Raw genomic sequence first — 26,770 nt, 5'->3', positions numbered from 1 at the left:
TGAAGGCCCTGTATATCCTCCCTTTGCAACCCTATTAACATATGCACAAATATACATGCTCATCGATAAGTAAATAAATAATCAACAAACAAATATAGCACACAATTCAAATAGCCCTAGACTTTTTACACTTTTTCCATTTTGTTGTTACAGCCTTATTCTAAAATTGATTAGATAATTTTTTCCCCTCATCAATTTACACACAATACCAAATAATGACAAAGTAAAAACAGGTTTGTAGATTTTTTTGCAAATGTATTAAAAATAAAAAACAGAAATACCTTATTTACACAAGTATTCAGACCCTTTGCTATGAGACTCAAAATTGAGCTCAGGTGCATCCTGTTTCCATTGATCATCCTTGAGATGTTTCTACCACTTGATTGGAGTCTGCCTGTGGTAAATTCAATTGATTGGACATGATTTGGACACACCTGTCTATAAGGTCTCACAGCTGACAGTGCATATCAGAGTAAAAACCAAGCCATGAGGTCAAAGGAATTGTCCGTAAAGCTCCGTGGATTGTGTCGAGGCACAGATCTGGAGAAGGGCACCACAATATTTCTGCAGCATTGAAGGTCCCCAAGAACACAGTAGCCTCCATCATTCTTAAATGGAAGAAGTTTGGAACCACCAACACTCTTCATAGAGCACTCTTCATAAACTGAGCAATCGGGGGAGAAGGGCCTTGGAACCAAGAACCCGATGGTCACTCTGACAGAGCTCCAGAGTTCCTCTGTGGAGATGGGAGAACCTTCCAGAAGCACAACCATCTCTGCAGCACTCCACCAATCAGGCCTTTATGGTAGAGTGGCCAGTTGAAGCCAGTAAAAGACACATGACAGCACACTTGAAGTTTGCCAAAAGCAACCTAAAGGACACTCAGACTATGAGAAAGAAGATTCTCTGGTCTGATGAAAGATTGAACTCTTTGGCCTAAATGCCAAGCATCATTTTTTAAGCGGCAGGGACTGGGAGACTAGTCAGAGAGATCCTTGATGAAAACCTGCTCCAGAGTGCTCAGGACCTCAGACTGGGTCGAAGGTTCACCTTCCAACAGGACAACAACCCTAAGCACAAAGCCAAGACAAGGCAGGAGTGGCTTCGGGACAAGTCTCTGAAGGTCCTTGAGTGGCCCAGCCAGAGCCTGGACTTGAACCCGATCGAACACCTCCGGAGAGACCTGAAAAGAGCTGTGGATCGACACTCCCCATCCAATCTGACAGAGCTTGAGAGGATCTGCAGAGAAGAATGGGGGAAACTCCCCAAATACAGGCGTGCCAAGCTTGTAGCGTCATACCCAAGAGGCTGTAATCACTGCCAAAGGTGCTTCAACAAAGTACTGAGTAAAGGGTCTGAATACTTATGTAAATGTGATATTTCAGTTTTTTATTTGGAATAAATTTGCAGAAATGTCTAAAAACCTGTTTTTGCTTTGTCATAATGGGATATTGTGTGTTGATTGATGAGGGGAAAAAATGATTTAATCAATTTTAGAATAAGGCTGTAACGTAACAAAATGTGGAAAAAGTCAAGGGGTGTGAATACTTTCCAGAATGCACTGTAAAAACCCAATTTAGTTTAGCCTATGGGTCATTGGCACCCACACACATAACTAAGTTGAATTGTGTGAATAGAAAATATTTCATTATAAACATTAAGAAAAATACAGTCTAATCAAATGGACAACACAATTAGGAGAAACCAGTTCATATAAGAGGTGGAAATATATGTCAGCCTCCTCTTTTAATGAGAGTAAAAGAAGTAGTGTGAGAACGAGGTGGAGTTCTGAATTCCCCACACTTCCAATGACCGGATCTTGAAGTGTCTCTTGCAGAGAGGGGCGCTCTCAAAGGTGTCACATTGCTCCGTGTAGCCCCCCTCCAGATCAGCCTGGAGACAGAGAGCGTGACCCCCATCGCCACCTGGCGAGACAAACACATCACACTCACTGTAAAAGATGTCAGCATTGAATTTACAGTAATAACAGCAGCCCACTTCAAGCTGCTGCACTTCTCAGTAATGTTGACATCAACACAAAGAATACAAAGGGTGGATACAAAGAATATGCCATGTGAGAAACCCTAAGCTGTTTCCCCTACCACCATTGTCAAAGTCGCTGCAAAAACTCTTGTACGTGGCAAGAATGCTCCTTAGGCCATCAGGCCTATTCAGGTTTCAGAAGGTTGTTGATCACTCTTTGTGACACTCTACCAATGACTCTGAACAGCAAATACTTTAGCATATATATGAGCAGCTTACCAATGACTAGCCTCTCGTGGTCTCCGGCGATGAACATGAAGGCCCCTTGTTCCTTGGCCCTCTTGGGTGAGGGGGAGAGAGGTCCGGGGGAAGAGGTGGTGAAGGGAATGGTCAGGTAGCTGGGGTCCTGGAGGGTCCCGGCTGGACAGGTCAGGGTGGTGAGGTTGGTCGTAGAGGTGGTGGAGACTGGGGTAGAGGAGGAGTCATCTTCACCAGAGGAAGTGTATACACAGACCCTAGCAGCTCGAAGGTCTGGAGAAGGTTCTCTCTTGGCCGTAATGTGAACCACAGCCCGTTGGTAGCGCTCCATGCCTGGACGAAGCTGAAAGAACAACGAATTAAGAACAATGAACAATTAAGTTCCTGAATTGGCTGATTGACTTGTGAAAGGAATGGAGCCTGTGTTCTTCTACGGCATGATCCGTAAAGATTTCAACCAGTATTTGTTTACGCTAACACAATTGTTCAGAATCAAAGGAAAAAATATTAGCAAAATCAGCTATTTCAGATCTGTAGATTGTCATTTCTCTCACCGTGAAAACAAAGCTCTCCCCAGTGCCAAAATACGCAGGTTCTTCTGAATCATACTTTTTTCGCTGAATCAAATCTGTCGACAGGAAGGCACCACAGACCTGTGGAGTGACACAGGGGTAAGAAGTCTGCATAGAATATAGTTGAGTGTCAAAAAATAGACAAAAAAAGGTTGTCTGCTACTGTAAACTCACCTCTTCATCCACAGTTTTCAGAAGCAAGATGGCTGGCTCATGCCCCTCAACCCGGGAATAAAATCTTTAAATGAGAATTTTTTTTAATTACTACTTTAAGCACGGACAGTGAACAATGACAATGCAACTTGTAATGTTTTTAGACAACGGTTATTCAACAATCCCAACCCCTTGGAATGTCTTTATGGGTGTGAAAGGTCAAAGTTCACTGGATGGGTCACATCCTGGTCAGGGTCAGACTTTTAATTGGGGTCAACACATCCTGTCACGACCACCCTGTGTATGGCTAGAACCAATTCAATTCAGCATGTCTGCTGAGGCAGGTACGTGTCAGTGCAGTGACAAGGGAAAGTCAGAGAATCCCAATCAAACTCTTTGAAGGACATCAGAGATTCCTCATAGTGTAGAAAAATAACTATTGGCGTCTCAACGTTTTGACTAGCTCTAGGACGAGACAACAGCCAGTAATTGTGACATAGGTATTCAGAGCATTTCTAAACGGATTTGCAAGTGCTGATGAATATTATCTACAACATTTTCTCCTGACAGACCAACAGAACACTTCTAAAGACATGAATAACTGTTATTAACCGATGCCACGTTAACTGTTCCAGCCAACAAACTGGAGGACACTTGGTCATGCACCTTAAGGCAATAATGTTGTTGATTCTAACAACACAGCCTTTCACTATTATGTAACTGAACCATAAGGTGAGTTTATACAGCTCTGGGCTGTTGAATTTACTGTAGACAGTTCTGGGCTGTTGAATGTACATGTCTTCACTACTTGATCCACTACTAAGGTAAAATAGTGAATAAAAGTCACTTACGAGGCCAGGCTTTGGCCATGTTCGTTGGTGCTGAACAGCTTTTTTGGATTGAAGAGGGCAAAGCGTTCAGGGATCCAGGCCCAGACAATCCTCATCTCTGTCCCTGTGACAACGCTGGAGCTGAAGCTGTCAAAATCCACTACCTGGCATGACTGCCTTTATGGAGGAACAGAAACAGCTTGAGAATGTAAATATTTATTTTGAAGTGTATCTTCAGATTACAGATTAATATAAAGGAACTCAGAAACTAAAGAGCTGTAAACTGTTTATAGTTCAAAAGGATACAGTATCTAGGAATAGTTTGATAGAACGACTGTAGCATCTCTATAACAAACTGAGCTGGAAGTAATCTGTCGTAATCATCCTATGAGGAGTAGGGCTGACTTGGTGATGGCTTGCTATCTTTTGTTTTCCATTAACAGAGAGTGGACCAATTAGATGTTCAACAAGAGTAGAAACATTTTCTGGAAGAACTCCCTTTGACCAAGAGCCTCACCTCTTCTGGTGGATACTGATGCCCTTCTCCATGAGCGAGTCCTTGTTAGCGTTGAACAGTAGGTTGAGCTCCCTCCGCGTGGCCAGTTGGATGCTGAAGGCCCTCTCCAGCAGCTTCTCCGCCGTACAGTGACGCGCCACGTTCTCCACAAAGCTCTTCATGTCTCGCCTGAAGTCCTCCACGTCGGCGACACGAGATGAAACCGAGACCTTGTACAAGCTGAGAAGAGCCAGAGCCACCCTGTAGAGAACCTTATAACCCTCCAGAAGATAGACATCCAGGACCCTCATAGCGTATGTGAAGGGGAGGTCGGCAAAGATCCACATGATCCAATCGGAGTAGAACTCAAAGAGGTTCTGGTGGGAGCTGGCGATGAGCTTGCGGATGCCGCGGCAGTACTTGTTGGCCAGGTCGCCGAAGGTCATGCAGGAGGCCCGGTAGGTGAGGAAAGTCTGGTCAATATAGCGCTTGTTGGGGTCATTGTAGGCGATGAGGCGGCAGATGCTGTGGAAGCACTCTGCTTCATCTTCGCTGAAATGCAGAAGGAGAGCCACCAAGGCTGGGAGGATTGGGCAGAAGTTGATGTCCGGGAGGTGCTTGCCGATGCAGAGGAGGACCTTTTTGACAGAATTGAGGCCAGCTTTGTTGAGGCAGTACCTGGGGGTGGGAAGAAGAACAAAGACACTTGCTATGTTATCATGTTATGAGCATAACATGATGTACATGCAATATTGGAAAAAGCATGATAAACTTCCAATTTTCCTATCAAAGTTTAATGACAAAAATGATTTGATCATGATTTGATCATCTGAACCGTTTTTCTCTGATAGCTTCATAGTCAGTACCTGGGGATCACGCCATCATCCATGTACTCAGGGAATGGGTGTGTGCTCATCTTCTGCTCCCCAAAGAGCACCTTGGCCACATCCTGGTAACGATCTCGATCCAGTTTGATGGACCTGCAGTTGATACCATGAATTATATGATAGTAGGCCTTGGCCCTCAGTGTATGGGGCATGGCCCAGAACCCTGATCGACCCATGGTCTTCAGCTCCTGGTGGTCCGACTTCAGGATCCTCTGGTAGCGCTCTGAAGCTTCAGGGTCGATCTTCTCCCAGTCCACAAACTGGCCATACTTCATGCCAGAGCAGGAGCTGATCTCCCAGTTTTCTGATTCAGAGATGGTCATCATGGGTACACCCTTCAGACTGCCTCTTCTGCCTGTTGGAGAGAGGAAGAAAGAAATTAATAAATGTATTATTTCATAAATGATTATAAATCTGTGTTCATCCACAGTAACATTCCCGTTTTGGATTAAGTACACTGTGTTTGTGCATATTCTGCATTTCTCCCCCTCTGTTCTTCATATAACACCAGGCATATGGCAAAATATAAAAAAAAAATAAACATAAATAAACATAAATTGGACACTTTTAAACATACTGTAATTTGCATACCATTGAGATCTCTGCATGGCAAGTGTCTGTTGGTGTTGGACTTGGATCTCTTGGAGTTGAGCCGAGCCATGATCCCCTGATTCCCATCTGCACTACTCTTCTCCTTCTTTCCGTCCCCACTCTTCTCCAGGGAGTTGGATCTCGGCCTCATGGCGTTGGACCTGGTCAAGTTCTCCTCTCTGTAGAGCTCAGACGTCTCGTAACTATAGAATGACCTGGAGCGTGGCCTGACAAAGTTCTCATCTGTCGCCGTCTCTACGCCATACTTTTTGGCATCCTCTGGGCTGTAGTAGGAATGGGACCTGGGTCTTCTTAGTCTGGCTGCTGAGCTCAAGTCCTGGTCCTGGTCAGTGGTTGTTTCCATAGGAGACTGGTCTAAACTTAAAGTCCCACAGGTGGAGAACTTGGGCGTTCTTGAAACATGGATCATGCTGTCTGGTACAGTATTCTCCTCTGCAAATGTCAAGTTCTCCTCTATATCAATGACAAGACAGTCTCCAGTGGCGGTATACTTCCCTTGTCATGTTTTTCATCTGAGTGCCTTGTGGATGTAGGTTTCATACACAGTTGTCAGTTGGTCAGGTGACCAGCACGGAAAGTGATATGGGTTTGTTTGCAGTGTTTTTGTGTATTCTGAGTGAAAAATTCCTCTGACTTAAGTTCCATTACTGTAGCGACAAGGAATGCCTCCTTTCTTCGACTTCCAACACCAGCGGACAGCAACGAATGAACTAGGGCAATAAAATCAAAACATCAATGAAGTGGCAGATGATTGTTTCATTTGATAATAGGCTACTGTGTAAAGGACAGTCTCCATTGCCATATATGGGCAGTGAATGGCTATGCTATTATTTTCATACACACTTAGACATATCAAAATATGTATGAAAATCATGACGATACAGACTTGAGTGTTCTCACAAAGCCTGTATCCTACTTTTAACCAGTTTATCTTCCTGGGTTTATCTGGTATTGTATCTGGTATCTGGGTTTGCCTGGGTTTATCTTTTGTTGTTATTTTACGTTTATGGCAGCATTTAGCAAAAAAGATGAAAGATTATTTTACTTTCCAAGTCTTTTCAGAGGGGTTGGGTTAAATGCGGAAGACCCATCTCAGTTGAATGCACTTTCCTTTCCCTTCCCTTTTCCTGGAGGAACACAGTTCTATGAAAGTGTTTTATAGGAAAACATGGGCGTGCCAAATGAGCGCCTCTATTCCTAGAATTAGCAAAGGTCATCATTTCACACAACAGATATTGTTTTGATCAAAACACACATTGTTTTGCTATGGAATAAAGAAACCTCTGTAAATAGATCAATTTAAATGGGGGCTTACATGTTGTTGAGGAAAAACAAACTCAGTGCCTATCTTGATGGTTGAAGGAGCTGTAGCCTACAGTATGTTTATACTAGTAGTGGTCATAATCCTAACATAATGTTACAATAAGGACTTCCATATCACTAGACAAACAGGGGGCAACGTGAGGCAATGTTGACATTTTCCAGATTTCAAAAACAACAAAACATGAGCAGTGGTTATGTCAACCTTTATTGACCTTAATTCCACCAAAACAAAAATAATGACATTGCTGGCTGTCGCCAAGGCCACACAGCCACAGCTCTATAAATAAATAGAAACAAGTGAAGTCATAATATTTATTATAAATTGTTTGGATATTGTCTTTTATTTAAAAAAAATTATGAATGGATGGCCTAAGAGGGTAGATACACATCCACACAGTGACAGAGACTGGATGGAACATTTGTAAACTGTGAATTAACATTTGGTTTGCAGGCTACAGTGAGTCTGGTGTGGGACTTGGGGACACCAGCAGGAACATTACAATTTATTTGATTTGGATTCATTTGATCAGCTTCTCATCAAAGCAACATCGAGGTTACAGTAAACGATTCATGACTGAAAGTTTGTTACTCACAGGACACCACCCTGACGTCACACCCAAACAGGAAGTGCTCCCTGCTTATCAATTTATGGAGTAAATATCGACAAATTCACTAATTATAAGTGGTTAACATGTCTGAAGATCCCTGGTAAGCAGCTTTTAAGATGGAAATTATGAGTATATTTAAGATGGCATTTGGATAAAATATAGAAATACGTCTTCAAACCTATATATTTGTGTTATTAGCTAGATAGTTAACGTTAGCTACAGTAACAGTAACTCGTCTTCAAACCTATATATTTGTGTTATTAGCTAGATAGTTAACGTTAGCTACAGTAACAGTAACTCGCGTCCCTTTAACCAACTACTTTTATTTCCATTGATAGTTGACACGAAATGAATTACAATGCACTTTCGCTGAAAACAATATACTGTATGCAGGGTTATGACTTAAGTAGCTAACTAGCTAGCTAGCTAATTTATCTAACGTTACTAGTAGCTAGGATGAGGAACAAATTGTCGTCACATGATGACATCTCAAGCAGAAAGATCTTGTGATTTAGATTGAGTACCACCAAGAACTCAAATGACACAGCTCCAGTGCTGAATAACAGTTAGTCTAAACTTGAGACAAAGCTGGCCACACTCAATCAGCCCAAATGAATTTGTCTACAATTGTTTTGTTTGTTGTTATTATTAAACCTTGAAGATTTGCAGCATTTTCTTTTGAACTGGCTTTATTATAGTGGTTCATACACTAAATATTTTAACCACATATACAACTATAGCACTACTCACGATAATTGTATACCAACCTGGTTTTGTAGGTTACAGAATTATGATGCCACTTGCCGCCTTGTCCAAGAAATTGCAGAGAACATTCATGAAAGAAACAGACTACAGAGGACAAGAGAGAGTCCTGCAAAGGTAAGTGTTGATACTACGATGACAAACTGCTAAACTACACATTTGTTTCCTCAAAAGTATATAGCAGTGCCTTCAGATAGTATTCATATCCCTTGACTTATTCCACATTTTGTTGTGTTGCAGCCTGAATTCAAAATGTATTGAATAGATTTTTTCCCTCAACCATCTACTATACACACAATATCTCATAATGACAGTGAAAACATGTTTTTAGAAATGTTGGCACATTTTTTTTAATGAAATACAGAAATATATCATTTATGTATGTTTTCAAACCCCTCATTCAATACTTTGTAGAAGCACCTTTAGCAGTCTTTTTGGAAAAGTCTCTAAGAGCTTTGCACACTTGGATTGTAAAATATTTGCCCATTATTCTTTTAAAAATTCTTAAAGCTCTGTCAAGTTGAATGTTGATTATTACTAGACAGACATTTTTAAGTCTTGCCATAGATTTTCAAGCCGATTTATCTCAAAACTGTAACTAGGCCAACCAGGAACATTCAATGTTGTCTTGGTAAGCAACTCCAGTGTATATTTGGCCTGTTTTAGGTTATTGTCCTGCTGAAAGGTGAATTAATCTCCCAGTGTCTGGTGGAAAGCAGACTAACCCAGGTTTATCTATAGGATTTTGCCTGTGATTATAGCTGTATTCCATTTCTTTTTATCCTTTAGTTCCTGCCGATGACAAGCATACCCATAACATGATGCAGCCACCACCATTCTAGAAAATATGAAGAGTGGTACTCAGTGATGTGTTGTGTTGGATTATCTCCAAACATAATGCTTTCTATTCAGGACAAAACATTTATTTATTTGGCACATTTTTTGCAGTATTAAGTGCCTTGTTGCAAACAGGATGCCTGATTTGTTTTTTTAAATTCTTTGCAGGCTTCCTTTTTTCACTCTGTAATTTATGTCAGTATTGTGGAGTAACTACAATATTGATGCATCCTCAGTATTCTCATATCACAACCATATTAAACTTGTGTATTGACACACCATCCAAAGCCTAATTAACTACCTCACCACACTCAAAGGGATATTCAGCGTCTGCTTTTGTACACATCTACCAATTAGTACCCTTCTTTGCGAGGCATTGAAAAACCTCCCTGGTCTATGTGGTTGAATCTGTGCTTCAAATTCACTGCTCGATTGAGGGACCTTACAGATAATTGTATGTGTGGGGTACAGAAATGGCGTAGTTATAAAAAAATCATGTTAACCACTTTTATTGAACAGTGAAATAGTACATGCAACTTATTCTGCGATTTGTTAAGCACATTTTTACTCCTGAACATATTTAGGCTTGCTATAACAAGAGGTTGAGTACCTGACTCAATACATTTCAGCTTTTCATTTTGTATTAATTGCTAACATTTTCTACAAACAAAATTCTACTTTGACATTATGGGGTGTTATTGTGTGTAGATCAGTGGCACAAAATCTCAATGTAATCCATTTTAAATTCACGCTGTAACACAACAAAATGTCCAAAAAGTAAAGGAGTGTGAATATTTTCTAAAGGCACTGTAGCTACTGTATTTCATGCTTAGGAATTGATTGTAGAAGTGTTTGTCTGTCCAGATGAACATGACATTGCGAGCGTCGCTACAGAAGCTGAAACAGAACATCAACCAGCTCAGAGAGAGTTTGCTCCGGGTCTCGTCCTCCCGGCGCATGTATCCTTCCTTTCACCACATGATCACTGGTCCTCCTGGTCATGTGACTGATGACACGCAGCACAGTGCCCCAAACCGGTTTGGTTTCACGTTCATGACACTGCAGTGTAGTTGTATGTGAAGGTCCTGTATGTAAAGGTCCTGTAGAGGGCAGTGTTTTGTAAGAGAAATGCATCAACCCTTCACTCTCTGCAATGAAAATCTGTGATTTGCATTGTCTGATACTTTATAGATGAATGTTAGTAAAATAATAGTCCATTTCCTATCATGTTGTGGGGTCTAAATTATGTATTTTTTTTTACCATAATCTCTACCTTAATACAACCGCCCCTCCAGAATGCAGTCGGAAGCCGATCGGAGACAGAACCTTGTTGACGACCTGGTCACCAGGGACAAGCAGCTAAATGCCACGTTCAAGGGTGACGTTACACAGCCAGAGCCCTTGAGGTATTTCTCCCTCTTACGGTTCATTAAGTATATGTCATTCACACACACACACACACACACACACACACACACACACAGCTCATTAAGTCTCCTTTTAGCATACGCCGCTCATTGTAAGTGAATGTAAATGGACCAGAACCTGAACATCAGTCATAGGCAATTGGGGATGCACCAAAGCCCATCCTGCCAGCGGAGAACTATCTCTTTCTATCTGCTAGTGCTGCCAATTAATCAGAGTCTTGACTTTGTCTCAGCCCAAATGTGTCTAAAGAGTCTATCGGATCCACGGTCACTAACTTTGTGTGCAAAGAAAGTCTTTGGACTTCCGTATGACCTTTTGTCTGAGCCCATTCGACGCCTTTGGAAGTCTAGTCTGCCATATTGGGGCCGGCGCAGGGCAGTTGACTTCTAAATCGCTCAGTTTCTCATTCATCAAGAGGCTTTGCTTGCCTTGCACTGGTGATCACACGCTTGGCACTTCCCGAAACTGGTACACTGAGGCTCAGTGAGAAAATTAAAGGGGTCGGATGTGCAACCCAAGCTTTTTCGAGTTTATAGTTTATCACTCTCCGCTGAGCTCATATCCTCATCCTGTCATCCTCATCTGCCAGTGGACCAATCAAAGCACTGGACGCCACTGGCTATATCCTGTATTCTCATATTATTGTTAATTGTAGTGACAGCTCTTTACAGGAGCTTAGGAAAACACTTTGGAAAATGGTCATTACTTAGCATCGGGCATGACCTGCTCCAGCCCAGGTGACATATATTTGGACAGCCAGGAGGTGAAATGAATGACGCTCACTCAGTGGTAACGGCATGGACTTCCGCTGTCAGGGTTTGAGTATGTTTTGTATGTGAACTTAAATGAGGGTCAAACCCCATTCATTTGACAGGATCGTGTTCTTTTAATAACACACACGCTACAGGGATAATACAGAGGTTTTCAATTTACCTTCAAGGAATAGTGGAATGGCCTTGTGTGGTAAAAGTGAGGTAAAACTCAGGCTCAGTCATCGATTGATCAAATTAGCAGACTTTAGAAACGTTAACTATTTTCTTATCAGTCTGATCGGAGACTGCTCCGTTTATACGTCTTTTACAGACTTTCTTGTTTGGATTAATCCACTTAGGGGCTGAAAGAGGGGAGGAATGGGAACACCGAATTACGAGCATTGGTGGCCCATATCTAAATCAAATGGCAACTAATGAATTACACAGTTGATCTTTCTCATGTGATCTAACAGTTTCAAGTTTCCCCGGGAAAATATACAGTACCAGTCAAAAGTTTGGACACACCTACTCATTCCAGGGTTTTTCTTTATTTTTTGCTATTTTTTACATTGTAGAATAATTTCGAAGGCATAAAAAATATGAAGTAACACATGGAATCATGTAGTAACCCAAAAAGTGTTAAACAAATCAAAATATATTTGATATTTTTTCTTCTTCAAAGTAGCCACCCTTTGCCTTGATGACGGCATGTAGCCTAGTGGTTAGAGCGTTGGGCCAGTAACCAAAAGGTTGCTAGATCAAATCGCCGAGCTGACAAGGTAAAAATCTGTCGTTCTGCCCCTGAACAAGGCAGTTAACCCACTGTTCCTAGGCCGTCATTTTAAGTAAGAATTTGTTCTTATCTGACTTGCCTAGTTAAATAAAGGTTCAATTTAAAAAATGACAGCTTTGCATACTCTTGGCATTCTCTCAACCAGCTTCACCTGGAATGCTTTCCTTTCCTTAATGCTTTTGAGCCAATCAGTTGTGTTATGAAAAGGTAGGTGTGGTATACAGAAGATAGCCCTATTTGGTAAAAGACCAAGTCCATATTATGGCTAGAACAGCTCAAATAAGAAAAAAGAAATGACAGTCCATCATTACTTTAAGACATGAAGGTCAGTCAATCTGGAAAACTTCAATAACTTTTAAAGTTTCTTCAAGTGTAGTTGCAAAAACCATCAAGTGCTATGATGAAACTGGCTCTCATGAGGCCCACCATGGGAAAGGAAGACTCAGTGTTACCTCTGCAGTAGAGGACAAGTTCATTAGTTACCAGCCAAGAAATTGCAGCCCAAATAAATGCTTCACGTAGTTCAAGTAACACTCATATCTCAATATCAACTGTTCACAGGAGACTGCATGAATCAGGCCTTCGTGGTCGAATTGCTGCAAGACACAACTACTAAAGGACACCAATAAGAAGAAGAGACTTGCTTGGGCCAAGAAACACAAGCAATCGACATTAGGCCGGTGGAAATCTGTCCTTTGGTCTGATGAGTCCAAATTTGAGATTTTTGGTTCCAACCGCCGTCTTTGTGAGACGCAGAGTAGGTGAACGGAGGATCTCCGCATGTGTGGTTCCCACCGTGAAGCATGGAGGAGGAAGTGTGATGGTGTGGGGGTGCTTTGCTGGTGACACTGTCTGTGATTTATTTAGAATTCAAGGCATACTTAACCAGCATGTCTACCACAACATGCTGCAGCGATACGCCATCCCATCTGGTTTGCGCTTAGTGGGACTATCATTTGTTTTTCAACAGGACATTGACCCAAAACACCTCCAGACTGTGTAAGGGCTATTTGACCAAGAAGGAGAGTGATGGAGTGCTGCATCAGATGACCTGGCTTCCACAATCACCCGACCTCAACCCAATTGAGATGGTTTGGGATGAGTTGGACTGCAGAGTGAAGGAAAAGCAGACAACAAGTGCTCAGCATATGTGGGAACTCCTTCAAGACTGTTGGATAAGCATTCCAGGTGAATCTGGTTGAGAGGATGCCAAGAGTGTGTAAATCTGTCATCAAGGCAAATGGTGGCTACTTTGAAGAATTTCAAATATAAAATATGTTTTGATTTGGAAATTTTTTTGGGTTACAATATGATCCCGTATGTGTTATTTCATAGTTTTGATGTCTTTCACTATTATTCTACAATGTAGAAATATAGAAACCCTTGAATGAGTAGGTGTGTCCAAACTTTTGACTGGTACTGTATTTTGATGTACTGTGTATTCTGTACTTTGTTGCTGATGTGGGGGTGGGTGGGTAGTGGGTAGGTAGGCCTGGCACTCGGTGTGTGGTCTTTGGGGTGGGTGGCTATTAGCCTCGCTTGGATAATCTAAGCTGTTCAATTTTTTTCGAGGAGAGGGGTTGGTCCGGGATAAGGGGGCTTATTTTATTTGTGAAACAATACATTCGAGAGATTAGCCTCTAATCAAGCAAAGAAGGGACACGGCGCCACCATTTTGAAAGCTCACTGCTCCCCTGACCCACTTTGGAACACCCCCAAGCCCCTTACTGCCCCTTTTCCCTTTATCAATCTCTCCTTATTTTTTACTTTTTTTAACCTTTTATTTAACTAGGCAAGTCAGTTAAGAACAAATTATTATTTACAATGTCGGCCTACCAAAAGGCCTCCTGAAGGCGACGGGGGCTGGGATCAAAAAATAAATAAATAAATAGGATAAAACACACATCACAACAAGAGAGACACCACAACACTACATAAAGAGACTTTATATTTGATCACTCCTGCAACAAGTCGAAATGAGTTAAATCTGCCCTGTCCGAGTTAGAGCCTCAGAGGCCTGTCTGTCTGTCGGGTCCTCGGCGGCGGTGGAGTGTGATACGGGCTGCCCAGAGATGCCTGATTAAGTTGGCGGGCCCCAGTGGGCGGTTAATTGGATAAGCTTTAATCTTCACACGGCGGGAGGAAGTGGAGATCCGCCACGCGGTAGGATAGTTACCAAACATGTCAGAAAGATTAGCTTAGCGCTGGCTGCCGACCTTGTCTCGCCCGGCCACCGCTGCTAAGTAAGCTGGGCCAAGGAGTAAAGAGAGGGAGTTGGGGTGCTTCAAACTTCACACTCGCCCTCGGAAAGATGAATGAAGGAGGTGGCGTCATGGCGCCATGCTTGACACACATCACAACCAACTTTGAGCGCCAATTTTGGACAACCTGTCCTATCCTATACCAGCGTAAGGAGAGGCACTTCATAACGTCAACAAGTATACCTAATTGAGGTTTCTGATCACACCATTACTTTACCTGGTGACATTGTGGTTTGTTATGAGCCTGGAATCACATCTACAATTACATATTTTTCATTATTTTCAACATAGTGTGCCACAAGGATTTGATGAGCTGTATGATATTGTAGTAAATGGGCTATGTTAAGGGAAGTGGAGGAGATTTTAAGTGCCTACTTCTGACAGCCAATGGCTACAATCCTAATTTCCCTGACAGCCAATGGCTGTCTCCCAAGGTTCCCTGACAGCCAATGGCTGTCCCCCAAGGTTCCCTGACAGCCATTGCCAATCCTCCAGTCTGTCCAGTCAGCTCTGTCTGAGGTGAATTGCTGGACCTGGGTCTGACCAGTAGGTGACACTGTCTTGACGGACGGGATTGATCTATCTGTACTAACAGAGACCTTGACACTTCACCGCAACACAACCTCGGGGTCTGAGGCAGCCTCAGACAGCTTTTTCCCATTACCAGAAAAATAGCTCGAAACCACACCACAGTGTTAAGCGCTACACAACACAACAAGAGCACTCTTGTGTGTGTGTGTGTGTGTGTGTGTGTGTGTGTGTGTGTGTCAGTCAGAGTGAAACCCGACTGGAAACTTGAGGGCCTGTGGCTGTGTATGATTAGCATGCCGTGTTTACATGTCGAACAAGCCGGTCCTAGTTTTTTTTTTAAAGCAACAAAACATATCTGCTTCCTTGTTCAGAACGTAAAAACCAAACAAGAAAATAAATAAGCCTTGTCTCATCTGAAGGTTTCTGAAGGGAAGGAAATGTTACAAACGTCAACATCAGATGAGTAACATGAGTGTTACAGATGTAACTTCTTGCTACAGAGGTTGCACGCGTGTCCATTGTACCATGTTTATTTGCGAAGCCGAGGGTTGACGATGCGCGTCAGTTGTTCGGACGTGTGTCCCGGTCAGGTGATTGACAGGTGCTGATCATATTGTTATGTGACATTCCCCAGGTCGACCCTGATGGCGGGGACGGGGGCGGGTGGAGAAGGAGGGGCCGCGGCCAACCCCTGGCTGGTCAACGAGCCAGAGGAGACCAGGGGCCTGGGCTTCTCCGCGATCAAACAGCAGCAGCAGCACATCATCGAAGGTAAGGTTACACAACGTTCAGATAGAAGTGTATGGTGTAGAACTGTCAGGTAGACTAGGGGGTGTTGTCAGCTCTATTCATTGTATATCTATCTGCAACGGTCAGAACGTTTCACATCACCGATTCTGAATAGACCCCTGATCAGATCTAGGATTAGCTTGTACCTTCAGAGTCCTAACTTTACCCATTAGAGGAGTGGGATGCAAAACTGACCTGTGATCAGTGCCTCTAGTAGGAAACACAGAGCTGGCGGTCCTCCTCGAGGCTGCACCTTGATAACTAAATCCACACTGCCACAGGATGAGGTGAACACAGTAACTCACGTTCAGCAGATTCGTTTTCCCTGCCTCTCCCAGTTCCTAAATCGTTTCCACATGGACTGTAACTGTAACATCCAGGCTGATCCTAGTTCAGTTCACCTGAATCAACATGACTCTCCTCTGTTATGTCTCTATTACGGTTCTGGCTGCGATCTGGCTATTGTCAGTTTGCAGTATTGTGGGGATACAGTGAAACCGCATTAAGGTTTTGAGCCCCCATTGGGATTTCCGGATGGAAGTTTAGGGCCTATAGTGAGCGACCAAATCTGTGGTCGCCCAGATTCCTGTGGTGGTGTCAGTGTCAAATACAGAGACAAGGGGCCTTCTCCTCTCCTCACCAATTCCCTGAACCCCATGAAGCACATACTAAAACCTGGACAAACACAGTGTAACACTACTCTGTAAAATTGTGATAGAGAATGATAGTTTCCCACAAGTTATATATCCATCTCTTTCACAAAGTCACTGTTCAGCTGCCCCTCTCTCCTTTTTCACCCTGTACAGTTAGAACAGATAGAATAACAGAAGTCAGGCTGAGGTGTGTGTGCGCGTGCATGTTTGTTTGTGCGTAAATGCATGTCTTTGTCGTGTGTGTGTGTGTGCGTTTTAAGTGCTGAGTGAGTCACCTGTAGCACGCTGCCCCCTAGTGTTGCTCCCCAGTGCTAAACCCCAGTAGAGTCATTCCTTCTCACCAAATGGTTGCCCTGTGAAATCAGTGCACGAAATTGCTCCCCCTCTACCAATGGGTCATTAAAGAGGAATTCTCTGCATGTCTTTATAGTTTTACCACCTCACCGCTGCTACATTTGACACATTTTTGTGTGGATGCGTAATGTGCTCTTTGTATGTGAGTTGGATGGGGTTTTCCTTATTGTGGGTTGTTTATTGATGAACTGTATAATGCAGGAATCATCAACTAGATTCAGCTATGGGGCATTTTTTTTCTTCTTAAGGGGATGGTCAGGGGGACGGAATGCAATTCCAAATAATTTGTAGACTGCAAATTGACCGCAAGAAGCCCGGACGGATGTATTTCACTTATACAAATGTAAGCAAGGTTTGAAAATATTATGTTTACGATCACATATCTCTCGCTATAATGTGTGTGGATACTTTGGAACAGATTTCCTAAATGAAAATCCATTACAGCTGATTTGGTGGTGTTTTTACAGTCTTATGTACAACAACAACTACAACAATAAATACAAATATATACCGTGCCTTTAAAAAGTATTCACACCCCTTGACTTTTTCCACGTTTTGATGTGCTACAAGGTGGGATTAAAATGGTTTTAAGTGCACTTTTCTTTTTGTCGATGATCTACACAAAATACTCTGTCAAAGTGGAAAAAGATTCTAACATTTGCAAAAGAAATATGAAAAATGAAACACGAATATATCTTGATTACGTAAGTGTTCATCAATACATGTTACAATCACCTTTGGCAGCAATTACAGCTGTGATTATTTCTGGATAAGCTTTGCACACCTGGATTGTACAATAATTGCACATTATTCTTCAAACTTTGTCAAGTCGGTTGTAGATCATTGCTAGATAGCCATTTTCAAGTCCTGCCAAAGATTTTCAAGTAGATTTAAGTCAAAACTGTGACTAGGCCACTCAGGAACATTCAATGTCGTCTTGGTAAGCAACTCCAGTGTATATTTGGCCTTGTGTTTTAGGTTATTGTCCTGCTGAAACGTGAATTTCTCTCCCCAGCTGAACCAGGTTTTCCTCTAGGATTTTGCCTGTGCCTAGCTCTATTCCATTTATTTTTTATCCAAAACAATCTGTAGTCCATGCTGATGACAAGTATACCCATTACATGATGCAGCACCACCATGCTTGAAAATATGAGGAGTATGATGCGTTGTTTGATTTGCCCCAAACATAACTTTATGTCCTGAATACAAAGAATTAATTTATTTAACTTTAGTGCTTTGTTGCAAACAGGATGCATGTTTTGGAATATTTGTATTCTGTACAGGCTTCTTTCTTTTCACAGTATTATGAAGTAACTACAATGTTGTTGATCCATCCTCAGTTGATTCATCCTCTGTTTTCTCCTATCACAGCCATTAAACTCTGGAACTGTTTTAAAATCACCATTGGCCTCATGGTGAAGTCCTGGAACAGTTTCCTTCCTCTCTGGCAACTGAGTTAGGAAGGACGCCTGTATCTTTGTAGTGACTGGGTGTATTGATACACCATCCAAAGTGTAATTAATAACTTTACCGTGCTCAAAGGGATATTCATTGTCTGTTTTGTTTTTTTGAATGTATTTTTTTTAAAATAGGTCCCCTTCTTTTCAAGGCTTTGGAAAACATCCCTGGTATTTGTGGTTGAATCTGTGTTTGAAATTGTGTTTGAAATTCGACTGAGGGACCTTACAGATAATTGTATGTGTGGGGTTCAGAGATTAGATAGCGTTTAACATGATTTCTGAATGACTATTACTGCACACCAAGTGAGTCCAAGCAACTTATTATGTGACTTGTTAAGCACATTTTTACTCCTGAACTTATTTAGGCTTGCCATAACAAAGGTGTTGAATACTTGACTCAAGACATTTCAGTTTTCATTTTCAATTAATTTGTTAACATAAAATGTAAAAAAATAAATAAATTGTGTGTAGGCCAGTGGCCCAAAAAATCTACATTTAATCAATTTTAAATTCAGGCTGTAACACAACGAAATGTGGAAAAAGTCAAGGGGTGTGAATACTTTCTGAAGGCACTCTAGATATATACTTTTGAGGAAACAAAAATGTAGTTTAGCAGGCTGTCATCATAGTATCAACGCTTACCTTTGCAGGATTTGTATTTCTTTGCTCAGAAAAGTTGGAGGGCCAAATAAAATCACCCTTGGGCCAAATTCGGCTCACGGACCACCAGTTGGGGAACCCTGGTATAATGTATAGGTCTCTCTCTTATGGAGGCGTTCTCTATTTCTGTCTGTCTCTCTATCATGCTGAACAGGGCTGAGTTAACCCCTTTCTCTCTCTCCCTCTCTTTGAACAGTTCAGGATGCTGGGTTGGACGCGTTAGCTGCCGTCATCAGCCGACAGAAGCTGATGGGTCAGGATATAGGCAACGAGCTGGACGAGCAGAATGGTAAGAAGCGGTGTGTGTGTGTGGTACATCTACTATTACTTCTGCGACCTACTCTGCATCAATCAGATAAGTCCACCCTACCTTTCACCCCTACAGTAAGACACAAGCTCTTTATCATATTGTGTGTGTGTCTCTCCCTAACAAGGGGAGGGTGTATATAGTTTATGCACAGTTCTACCAGCCACACCCCACTCCAAACCACTGTGTGAAATCAATCAGACATGCTATTATTTCAGTCATGGAACAGGGTTCAGTACCCTTTACTGGTGCTCCAAACCACCTTGGTCAGAGTCACAGAATTAAATAAAGCGTTCATCCCAAATGGCACCCTGTTACCTACAAAGTGCACTACTTTTGACCAGATCCTAGTCAAAAATAGTGCGCCGAATAGGGTGCCATTTGGGACAGAAGCGGTGTATGTCTACGGTTAAAGTGACCTCACGGTGAGCTCTCAGAAAGCGTCTAGTCGTCCTTGGAGAAGCGCTCTGCTGGTGGTGGATCTGTGACTGTGCCAGGCTATATAGTCTGGTTAGGAGGAATGTGAGCTCCTGACGCACTGTTTTAATGCGTTTGCGGAGAGAGACAAGTGCTGTCCTGGAATCAGATCTGCTTTGAGGTAATGTCTGTGTTGCTGTAAATAGCTCTGTCATAGGAGGCAGACGGCGGGCAGAAGGCAGGTCTGAGCATATCTCTCCGGTTCGTCTACAGATGGAGGCACTTGAGAAAAGGTTGTTGTATGCCAGGTAGTCATCATCCGCCTCGCAGGACCATTAGATCTCATTGTTTCCTCAACTGTACACTCAACATCTCAACTATACATTTCTTCGTTGTAACCACAAGAGACTCCAGTGTCGCACGATTATTCGTTTTAAATGTCCAATGCAGCCGTTTTTATCTCAATATCAAATCATTTCTGGGTAACATTTAAGAACCTTACTGGGATTGTTTTCAATAAAAACCATCTAAAATGTACAAAAACACCTTTTGTAGCGAAGAACAATTTCTTCAGCAACAATTTTGCTAGGACTGTCTGGGAGTGGTCTGAGTGGGGAGGGGAAAACGAAAAACTTGATGTTATTGGCAGAGTGGTTTGGGACTCTGTTTCTTATTGGTGTATTAACTAATTTACCATCTGGTGATGTCACCAGGCAGTCCAAACAGGCAGACATTTCAGGCTGCCTTTTCAAACAGCTCTTACACTAAAAGGGCATTAGCATAATTTTCACAGTATTATTCCAACATCCTAGTGTGGAAATATATATATAAAACACAGGGAAATCTTTTTTGACTGCACATTTTTTTTAAAGGCCCCCCCAAAAAACGATCACTTGCCACCTTTGTCTACTTTCAAAGCGATGTTTTCTGAGAACAGAATAGGTTAGGACCCTCTTGATGTGTGGAGGACACCCAAAGCCCATAGGAGGCAGAGGAAGATGCTTGGTGTCACTGTATATTGACTGTGGGGCGTATAGAGTGAATGGGCTTAGTGGTCTGATAGAGGAACGTTACACGGAGTTCATTAGTTCCTGCTTGCTGTTCTTGGCATGTCCCTGGCGCACCACAACGCCACAACCCCGGGGGCCAGACAATTAGTGGGCCGTTGGACTAAATGGTGCTTTTCTTTCTCCCGCCATGAGCACAATGTGATGACATGATTGATGTTCTCTCCCTATAGAGCCCAGACCCCTTCCTCTGGGACATTGTAAATGTAGGCTATATCCCAATAATGTTAAATAGCTTCTTAGTTATCTTGTTTTAGCTATCAATAGTCCTAACGGAGAGGATGAAGCCATAGCCCCAAAATCACACCACTTTGTTTATATTCTTCAGCCGTTTTGATGGACACCTATGAATATTCAACGCATATTTCAATTTATTTATAGTGTGTTTATTTTAGACGGCCAGTTCCAAGTTAGGTCGGATTACTTTGTATGGTCCTTTTCTGAGGCTGTACTCAAACAGATCCCACAGGGATGCGTAATCGAATGACCTTTGAGATGGAAACAAACGAGTTTCCCTTCTGCTGCTGGGAACAAACAGTAGACGTTTGGCCTGCGATCCTCCCCGAGTCAGAGAGAGGGTAGCTACGGCTTGATTGTTTCAGCCTGCTCTCCTCTTACCTTATTGAGCTAGAGAGGGATCATTGGTTCCCCTTTAATCCTCAGAGTCCGAACTGATGCGTTTTTCCTCTTTTCGCCTTTCTTTTTTAAGTGCGTGGCGTCAGTGTTTCCAATAACAAGAGACCTCGGGGCGGGAAAAACGTCCGACGCGACGGCTGTAAGTGGAACTGAGAGTCCGGGCCCGATGCCCCCGCAGCAAGCGAGCGGAGCAGGCGAATGAAAACTTCCCCTTTGATATTTTAGCGAGGTAGTCCACATGCCCCTAAAGTGCACTTTGTCCAAAGATTTTGATAACGGCTCTCTTTTTCACTTTTTCCATATTTTCGATCACGACCGAATGCTTCTCCAAACGCTGCCCAGTCCCCTGTGTATGTTCGAACCTCTAACCAGGTCCGCCTGGTTGAAATTGAAACCAAACCCGGCAAATAAGAGTGTTAGGAGGCCAGCCTGGTCACACGGACCGGCCCACCTGTATGCCTGTCCCCGGGGGTATTACATAGAGGTGATAAACAGAGGGATGGGGGGGTAGTGGATCAGTCCAACATCTTGCAGTCTCCACTGGCTTCCCATCTGAATTTACAGTGGAGCTCAGAGTTCACGAGACCAACTGACTATAACTCACCCAGTCTCACACACAGGCCCTCGGGGCTCTGGAGCCTTCAGGCTTCCCTCGCTTTCTCTCTTCCTCCTCTCGTTACCTCTGCCCTTCTCTTCCCCCTTCTCTGTATTTTCTCTCCTTACGCCTCGATCCCACTGACAGTGTCGTTGCATTTTGGTACACCAGAAGTACATTTGTTTCCAACGGAGCGCTGCGTTTGCCTTGCAGCATTGCGTTGCAGAGGCAGTTGCCGGGCGTTCTGTGTGGTGCATACGTCGGATTTATCGAACGTATGCGTCAGTCGGTGTGCGTAGACGGCTTGGCAGAAATGGTAGCAGAAGGTGAATGTTGAACTTTTGTTGCATACACATCCCAATGATGCTGCGTACCATTTTGCGCAATAACGCTATGGGTGTGATCGAGGCATTAACCTCTCTTTTACCCTCTCTTTCCTGTCTATCTTTCTCTCTCGCGCTCTAATTTCCCCCTCTTTCTCTCTCTCTACTTTTCCCTCTTTCTCTCTGCCTCTTTACCTCCCCTGCCCCGTCCACCTCTACCTCATCTCTCTTTCTCCTCTGCCTCCTCCCGTCTTCCCTCTCTCTGTTCCCCTATCCTCTCCCTCCTCTCTCCACCTACCCCTCTCTCTACCTCCTCTCTCTCCACTCTCCACTCCTTCTTCTCTCTCTCCCCTCTGTGTGAGTTATGGCTCAGATGTCATGGTCCCAGAAGAGGTGTGGGACAGGTGGAAAAGGAGGATATATCACACAGCGTGGTGAGCAGGGGAGGCCAGGGAAGGACTTCAAACAGCCAGGCACACTGATTGTTGTTGTCCTGGGAGTTCCCGTGCTTGATTTAGGGGCTGAACAGTCCGCATAGGGCCCCACAGGCCTTGCGGGTGCTGGGGGAGAGGAAGCCGTGGCTGCAGGCTAGAGAAACTGGTGGGTGACTTGGATCCACACCAAATCAAGCCATGCCACCCTGAAGACATCATACCACCCAGGTTCTGATGGGCATACTGTATTTGATGGTACAATTAAGAATGTGCTGGTGTTTTTAAAAAGGTCTTTAAGCTATAGGGCTATATACACAAATGCATGATGGAATGCAGGCCTGCAGGTACGCACACACTCAGGGAACACACTCACAGCGCGCACACACACACACGCACACAACCTCATCTACCTAACAGAACAGTTAATGCTTTATATGTCCTTATATGAGACACAGAGGTTCGATTAATGTTCTCTGCATACTTCGTGAGAATAAGTGTTTGGAATGTTTTTCTTGCCGAGGTGTACTTAAATGACCCGTATTATTGCTTCGTACAGCTTTGTAGGTGCTGCATTTCTTACTTGTATTAAATGACAAAATCGACAACGTAAAAAGTAACAGGATAGCATAATGCTTTTGGAAAGGCAGAGAAAATGTTTTTCATTTTAAAAAGCCTAGACTCTGGCAGTTCGAGTGTTTCCTTTCTCCGTCTTTTTAGGGGTTCTGTTTTTCTTCTGATCTCAGTCCTGTTGCAGTGTTTCCCTGTAAATAGATTAAGCTCTGTGCTCGGAGCTAGCCTCTGACCTGAGTGCAGTGGAGGTTGCAGTCGGCTCCTTTTTGGGAAAGGGCTTGAAGCTAGGGTCATCTGTGAAGGTGACCTGTTATGAGTGTAAGAAATGAACCCGAGGCCCTCGGTTTCTCTTCCAGCCCTGTCTAAAAAACACAATGTATCTACAATGAATGGTGAAGAAGAGTTGAGCAAAGTAGTAACGATTTTAATCCCCAAGCTTTGCAGGTGTGAACTGTGAAGACAATAAATACTTTTTCCCATATGCACATTTTGACAGTAGATTTTTTTCTTTTTCTTCAATACCTATAAAAAGAAAAAGTCAATCTAAGTTTTTGGGTGTGAAGATTATTTATAATGTGTATCATCACCAGGAATATTCATATTTCCGACATGATGTGGCAGAAATCAACCATATTTTTATTTCCAAATTCAGTGTGACAGAAAATGTCCCTGTGCGTCTCACTAAATGTTCTATATCAACGAAATGAAGGTTTTTGCTGCTAGAATCAACATTGTTTGACTTTACTGGTGTTGATATTTCTCTGATTCGGGTCTGGAACAATGACATCAGCCCGTGTCACAGTGGTCTGTGATTATGAGTGACGGGCAGTCTTGAAAAAGTGGGTCTTTTCGAGGGGCTGAGGAAGGGGTTCCAGCTTTAGAGACTAGTTTTCCACAATACACCCTCACTTTGGTTGGAATAACCAGGGAAATGAGGGTGTGTGGTTAAGCGTATGTGCATACACACACACACACACACACACACACACACACACACACACACACACACACACACACCCTTTCATTCCAGGGTTTGTCTCTCTTCCCTATTACAAGCCTCATTAAAAATCCAACGCAGTCGACGTGGGCTGATCAAATGGATGGATGAGTTCATTTATTTTCCGCACACTGTTTGATGCTATTTCATCAACACATTTTCCCGCTAAGCCGAGCCCCTTCAAATTCCCCACACACAAACCTTTCAGAGGAATCAGCCACTGCTGTTTGTTCCATTTTCTTTCCTTTCTCTTTCCTCCACCTCTTCTCCACTTTAATAACTAGACTGTGGTCCCACGACGACTCCGCCAAATGTGCTGCTCGCCGCTTGCACATCAAATATCCCAGCCGTGACCTCTGCGTGTACTCCTGCCTGGCTTTTTTTTCTTCTGTTTTGCTAATAACACTCTGAGTGGATTTCACCATCGCTAGGCAACACGGTGTCCATGTCTTTCTGTTAGAGGACTATATTTTTGTACAGAAGTGAGCTCATTCGGAACAGAGAGAGAGAAACAAAACTTCATTTAGATTAAGATCTGCCGGTGGAAGATGACGGAAAGATCCAGAAGGAAGAACGCTTTGAACAGCTAATAATACATCTGACCTAAACATCCAGGATTGTTCTGTCTGACACTTCCTAAGATTGTTAGACGTGTATCCATTTCTGTATGAGTAAGTGATCATAATAGGAGTCTATTGTCAGTGTTGAGGATGGGCCTATGGGCTAGCCTGGTCCCAGATCTGTTTGTGCGGTATAGCCAACTCTTATGGTTGTTTGGCAAATGTTTGGCATGACAATGACCATACCGTATATAGGACCTGGCAAGATGGCACACAGATCTGCGACCAGGCTGTCTCTAGGCCTCAATAGTTAGCAACAACTACCACCCTCTCTCTTTGTAAAGGAGTCTTTATGCTGGGGAAAAAAAGGGAGATATGATTCTATGACACAGCATTAGTCTGTTAGTTCCCACTAATAAATACGTCATTGATTCACTGCTGCATCATTCGAGTCACGGCCGGGGAACTCTAATAAGGTCCAAATAAATAGTGGAACCCGGGAAGATTCTGGACCAGTGAACTCACCAGTGGGGTGGTCAACCCCGGCTGTGGAGAACAGAGCTCTTGGTCACACTCCCGCGAACATATAAACGTACGCTAATGGCGACGCTCGCCGTCGAGGCGGAGCCGGGTTGCCGGGGCGAAGTTGACGATTGATTTGACGCCCGTCCTCTTTGCTCCAGCTGCGAGCCAAGGGTAGGGTGGTAAGGTAACACCTTAGTAGGGCGTGGGGATGAAGAAGGAGGGGTGGGTTGGTGTTTGTGTCACGAAAAAGGGTGTCGTCGTCGTGCATGAAGACACGCCCAACTCTTGTCTGGTGTCACTGAGCTTTGAGTAGCAGTTACAGAGAGTGGAAATGACCAACTGACTTGGTGGCTGGAGTTTCCCATGACTCTGCCTCACATAGTTGGAAAGAGTGAGGATTCTTCATGTACTAGATATAAGAAAATACACTGTGTATACCTTCAATCCTAACACCTTAAAACAAGTATGTTGGTGGTTCATGGACAGTTCTAAGGTTCAGGTTCAGTGTTATGGTGCTTTGGAACGCTGAGCGTGTCAAGTGCTACTGCTGGCTGCCGTGTTGTACCCTCTCTCATTGAAGAATAGCCTAATTTGACTTGAGTCACACTACTGTTATTTTCTACAAATCTCTCTCTTCGCTGAAGGTGTTCTGTGGAAGCTCTCCTTTCTGTAACAGTCTCAGAGCATGTACATATTTAGTCACTTCCTCTGAGTCGGGTGTTTATAGGTCAGAGTAGGGACACTGATCTAAGGTCAGTTTTAACATTTTCTTTCCTTATGATTAAGGTTAGGATTTGGGGAGGGTAAGCTGACCCTAGATCAGTACCTAGGGTCTGCCTCAGCTTTTATAACCGGGTTCATGCCCACTTGGTGACTGTGACTCTCTAAACTTCTGACTCAGATGGAAAATATTTTCTGAAAGTCCTGGGAACTTGCCAGAGGTTTGTGGACAGAACTCTGGGCGAGAAGGTGGTGGGCTGCACAGGTCTTTCCATATGCAGTCATTTTAACAGCCTTTGGGGAAAAGGACATTTGAAATGACGTATTCTAAATATCTCACAGCAGTTACACTTCTCTCCTGCTTCTTTCTCATAGAGATCATCTGACGAATGTGATCAAGTTGTAATTGAGCAAGAACTGGGAACAACCAATCCAGCGGGAGAAGCTGGTTAAAATCAACAATGTCTACATTATCTGGGAATGTCTACTGTGCAGACTAGCGCTGCTGTAGGAATGTGAATTCACTGCCCACCCCATTCATAATGTCACTGCTCTGTGATCGAGTGACAAAAAATTGCCAAGGCGGGAAAATGCTAGACGGGCCTCCTGTTTCACAA

The 26,770-nt window shown here is 43.2% G+C and overlaps 2 protein-coding genes across 2 annotated transcripts in view; one reads left to right on the top strand and one right to left on the bottom strand.

Moving 5' to 3' along the window:
* Positions 1-1,491: 1,491 nt before the first annotated feature.
* On the bottom strand, positions 1,492-6,287 carry LOC115178693 (TBC1 domain family member 24). Its single transcript, XM_029739967.1, has 8 exons — positions 5,771-6,287; positions 5,159-5,534; positions 4,314-4,970; positions 3,818-3,973; positions 2,988-3,051; positions 2,796-2,894; positions 2,263-2,584; positions 1,492-1,925 (listed from the first exon to the last, which is right to left on the bottom strand). Exons 1-8 carry the CDS (start codon positions 6,198-6,200, stop codon positions 1,747-1,749), a joined length of 2,283 nt encoding a protein of 760 aa, XP_029595827.1. The 5' UTR covers positions 6,201-6,287; the 3' UTR covers positions 1,492-1,746.
* Positions 6,288-7,700: 1,413 nt separating this feature from the next.
* LOC115178183 (syntaxin-8) overlaps positions 7,701-26,770 on the top strand; it is a 42,627-nt gene continuing 23,557 nt past the window's right edge. The window contains exons 1-6 of the mRNA XM_029739247.1: positions 7,701-7,822; positions 8,502-8,601; positions 10,186-10,280; positions 10,617-10,727; positions 15,721-15,857; positions 19,199-19,291. Of these exons, the coding sequence (XP_029595107.1) occupies positions 7,806-7,822; positions 8,502-8,601; positions 10,186-10,280; positions 10,617-10,727; positions 15,721-15,857; positions 19,199-19,291 (553 nt within the window). The 5' untranslated portion in view covers positions 7,701-7,805. The remainder of the gene's footprint in view (positions 7,823-8,501; positions 8,602-10,185; positions 10,281-10,616; positions 10,728-15,720; positions 15,858-19,198; positions 19,292-26,770) is intronic.

This window comes from Salmo trutta, chromosome 38, assembly GCF_901001165.1.
Source record: "Salmo trutta chromosome 38, fSalTru1.1, whole genome shotgun sequence".
NCBI lineage: Eukaryota > Metazoa > Chordata > Actinopteri > Salmoniformes > Salmonidae > Salmo > Salmo trutta.
Note: the sequence above shows the minus strand (reverse complement) of the source record. Positions and strands in the feature narration are given on the sequence as shown.

What these genes read in the sequence shown, in the direction of transcription:
- LOC115178693 (XM_029739967.1), bottom strand. Translation starts at nt 6,200, where the DNA reads ATGATCCATGTTTCAAGAACGCCCAAGTTCTCCACCTGTGGGACTTTA. An exon ending in ATCAGTATCCACCAGAAGAG is followed by an intron (nt 3,974 to 4,313) that starts GTGAGGCTCTTG and finishes TCCTCCATAAAG; the next exon opens with GCAGTCATGCCAGGTAGTGG. An exon ending in CCACGAGAGGCTAGTCATTG is followed by an intron (nt 1,926 to 2,262) that starts GTAAGCTGCTCA and finishes TTGTCTCGCCAG; the next exon opens with GTGGCGATGGGGGTCACGCT.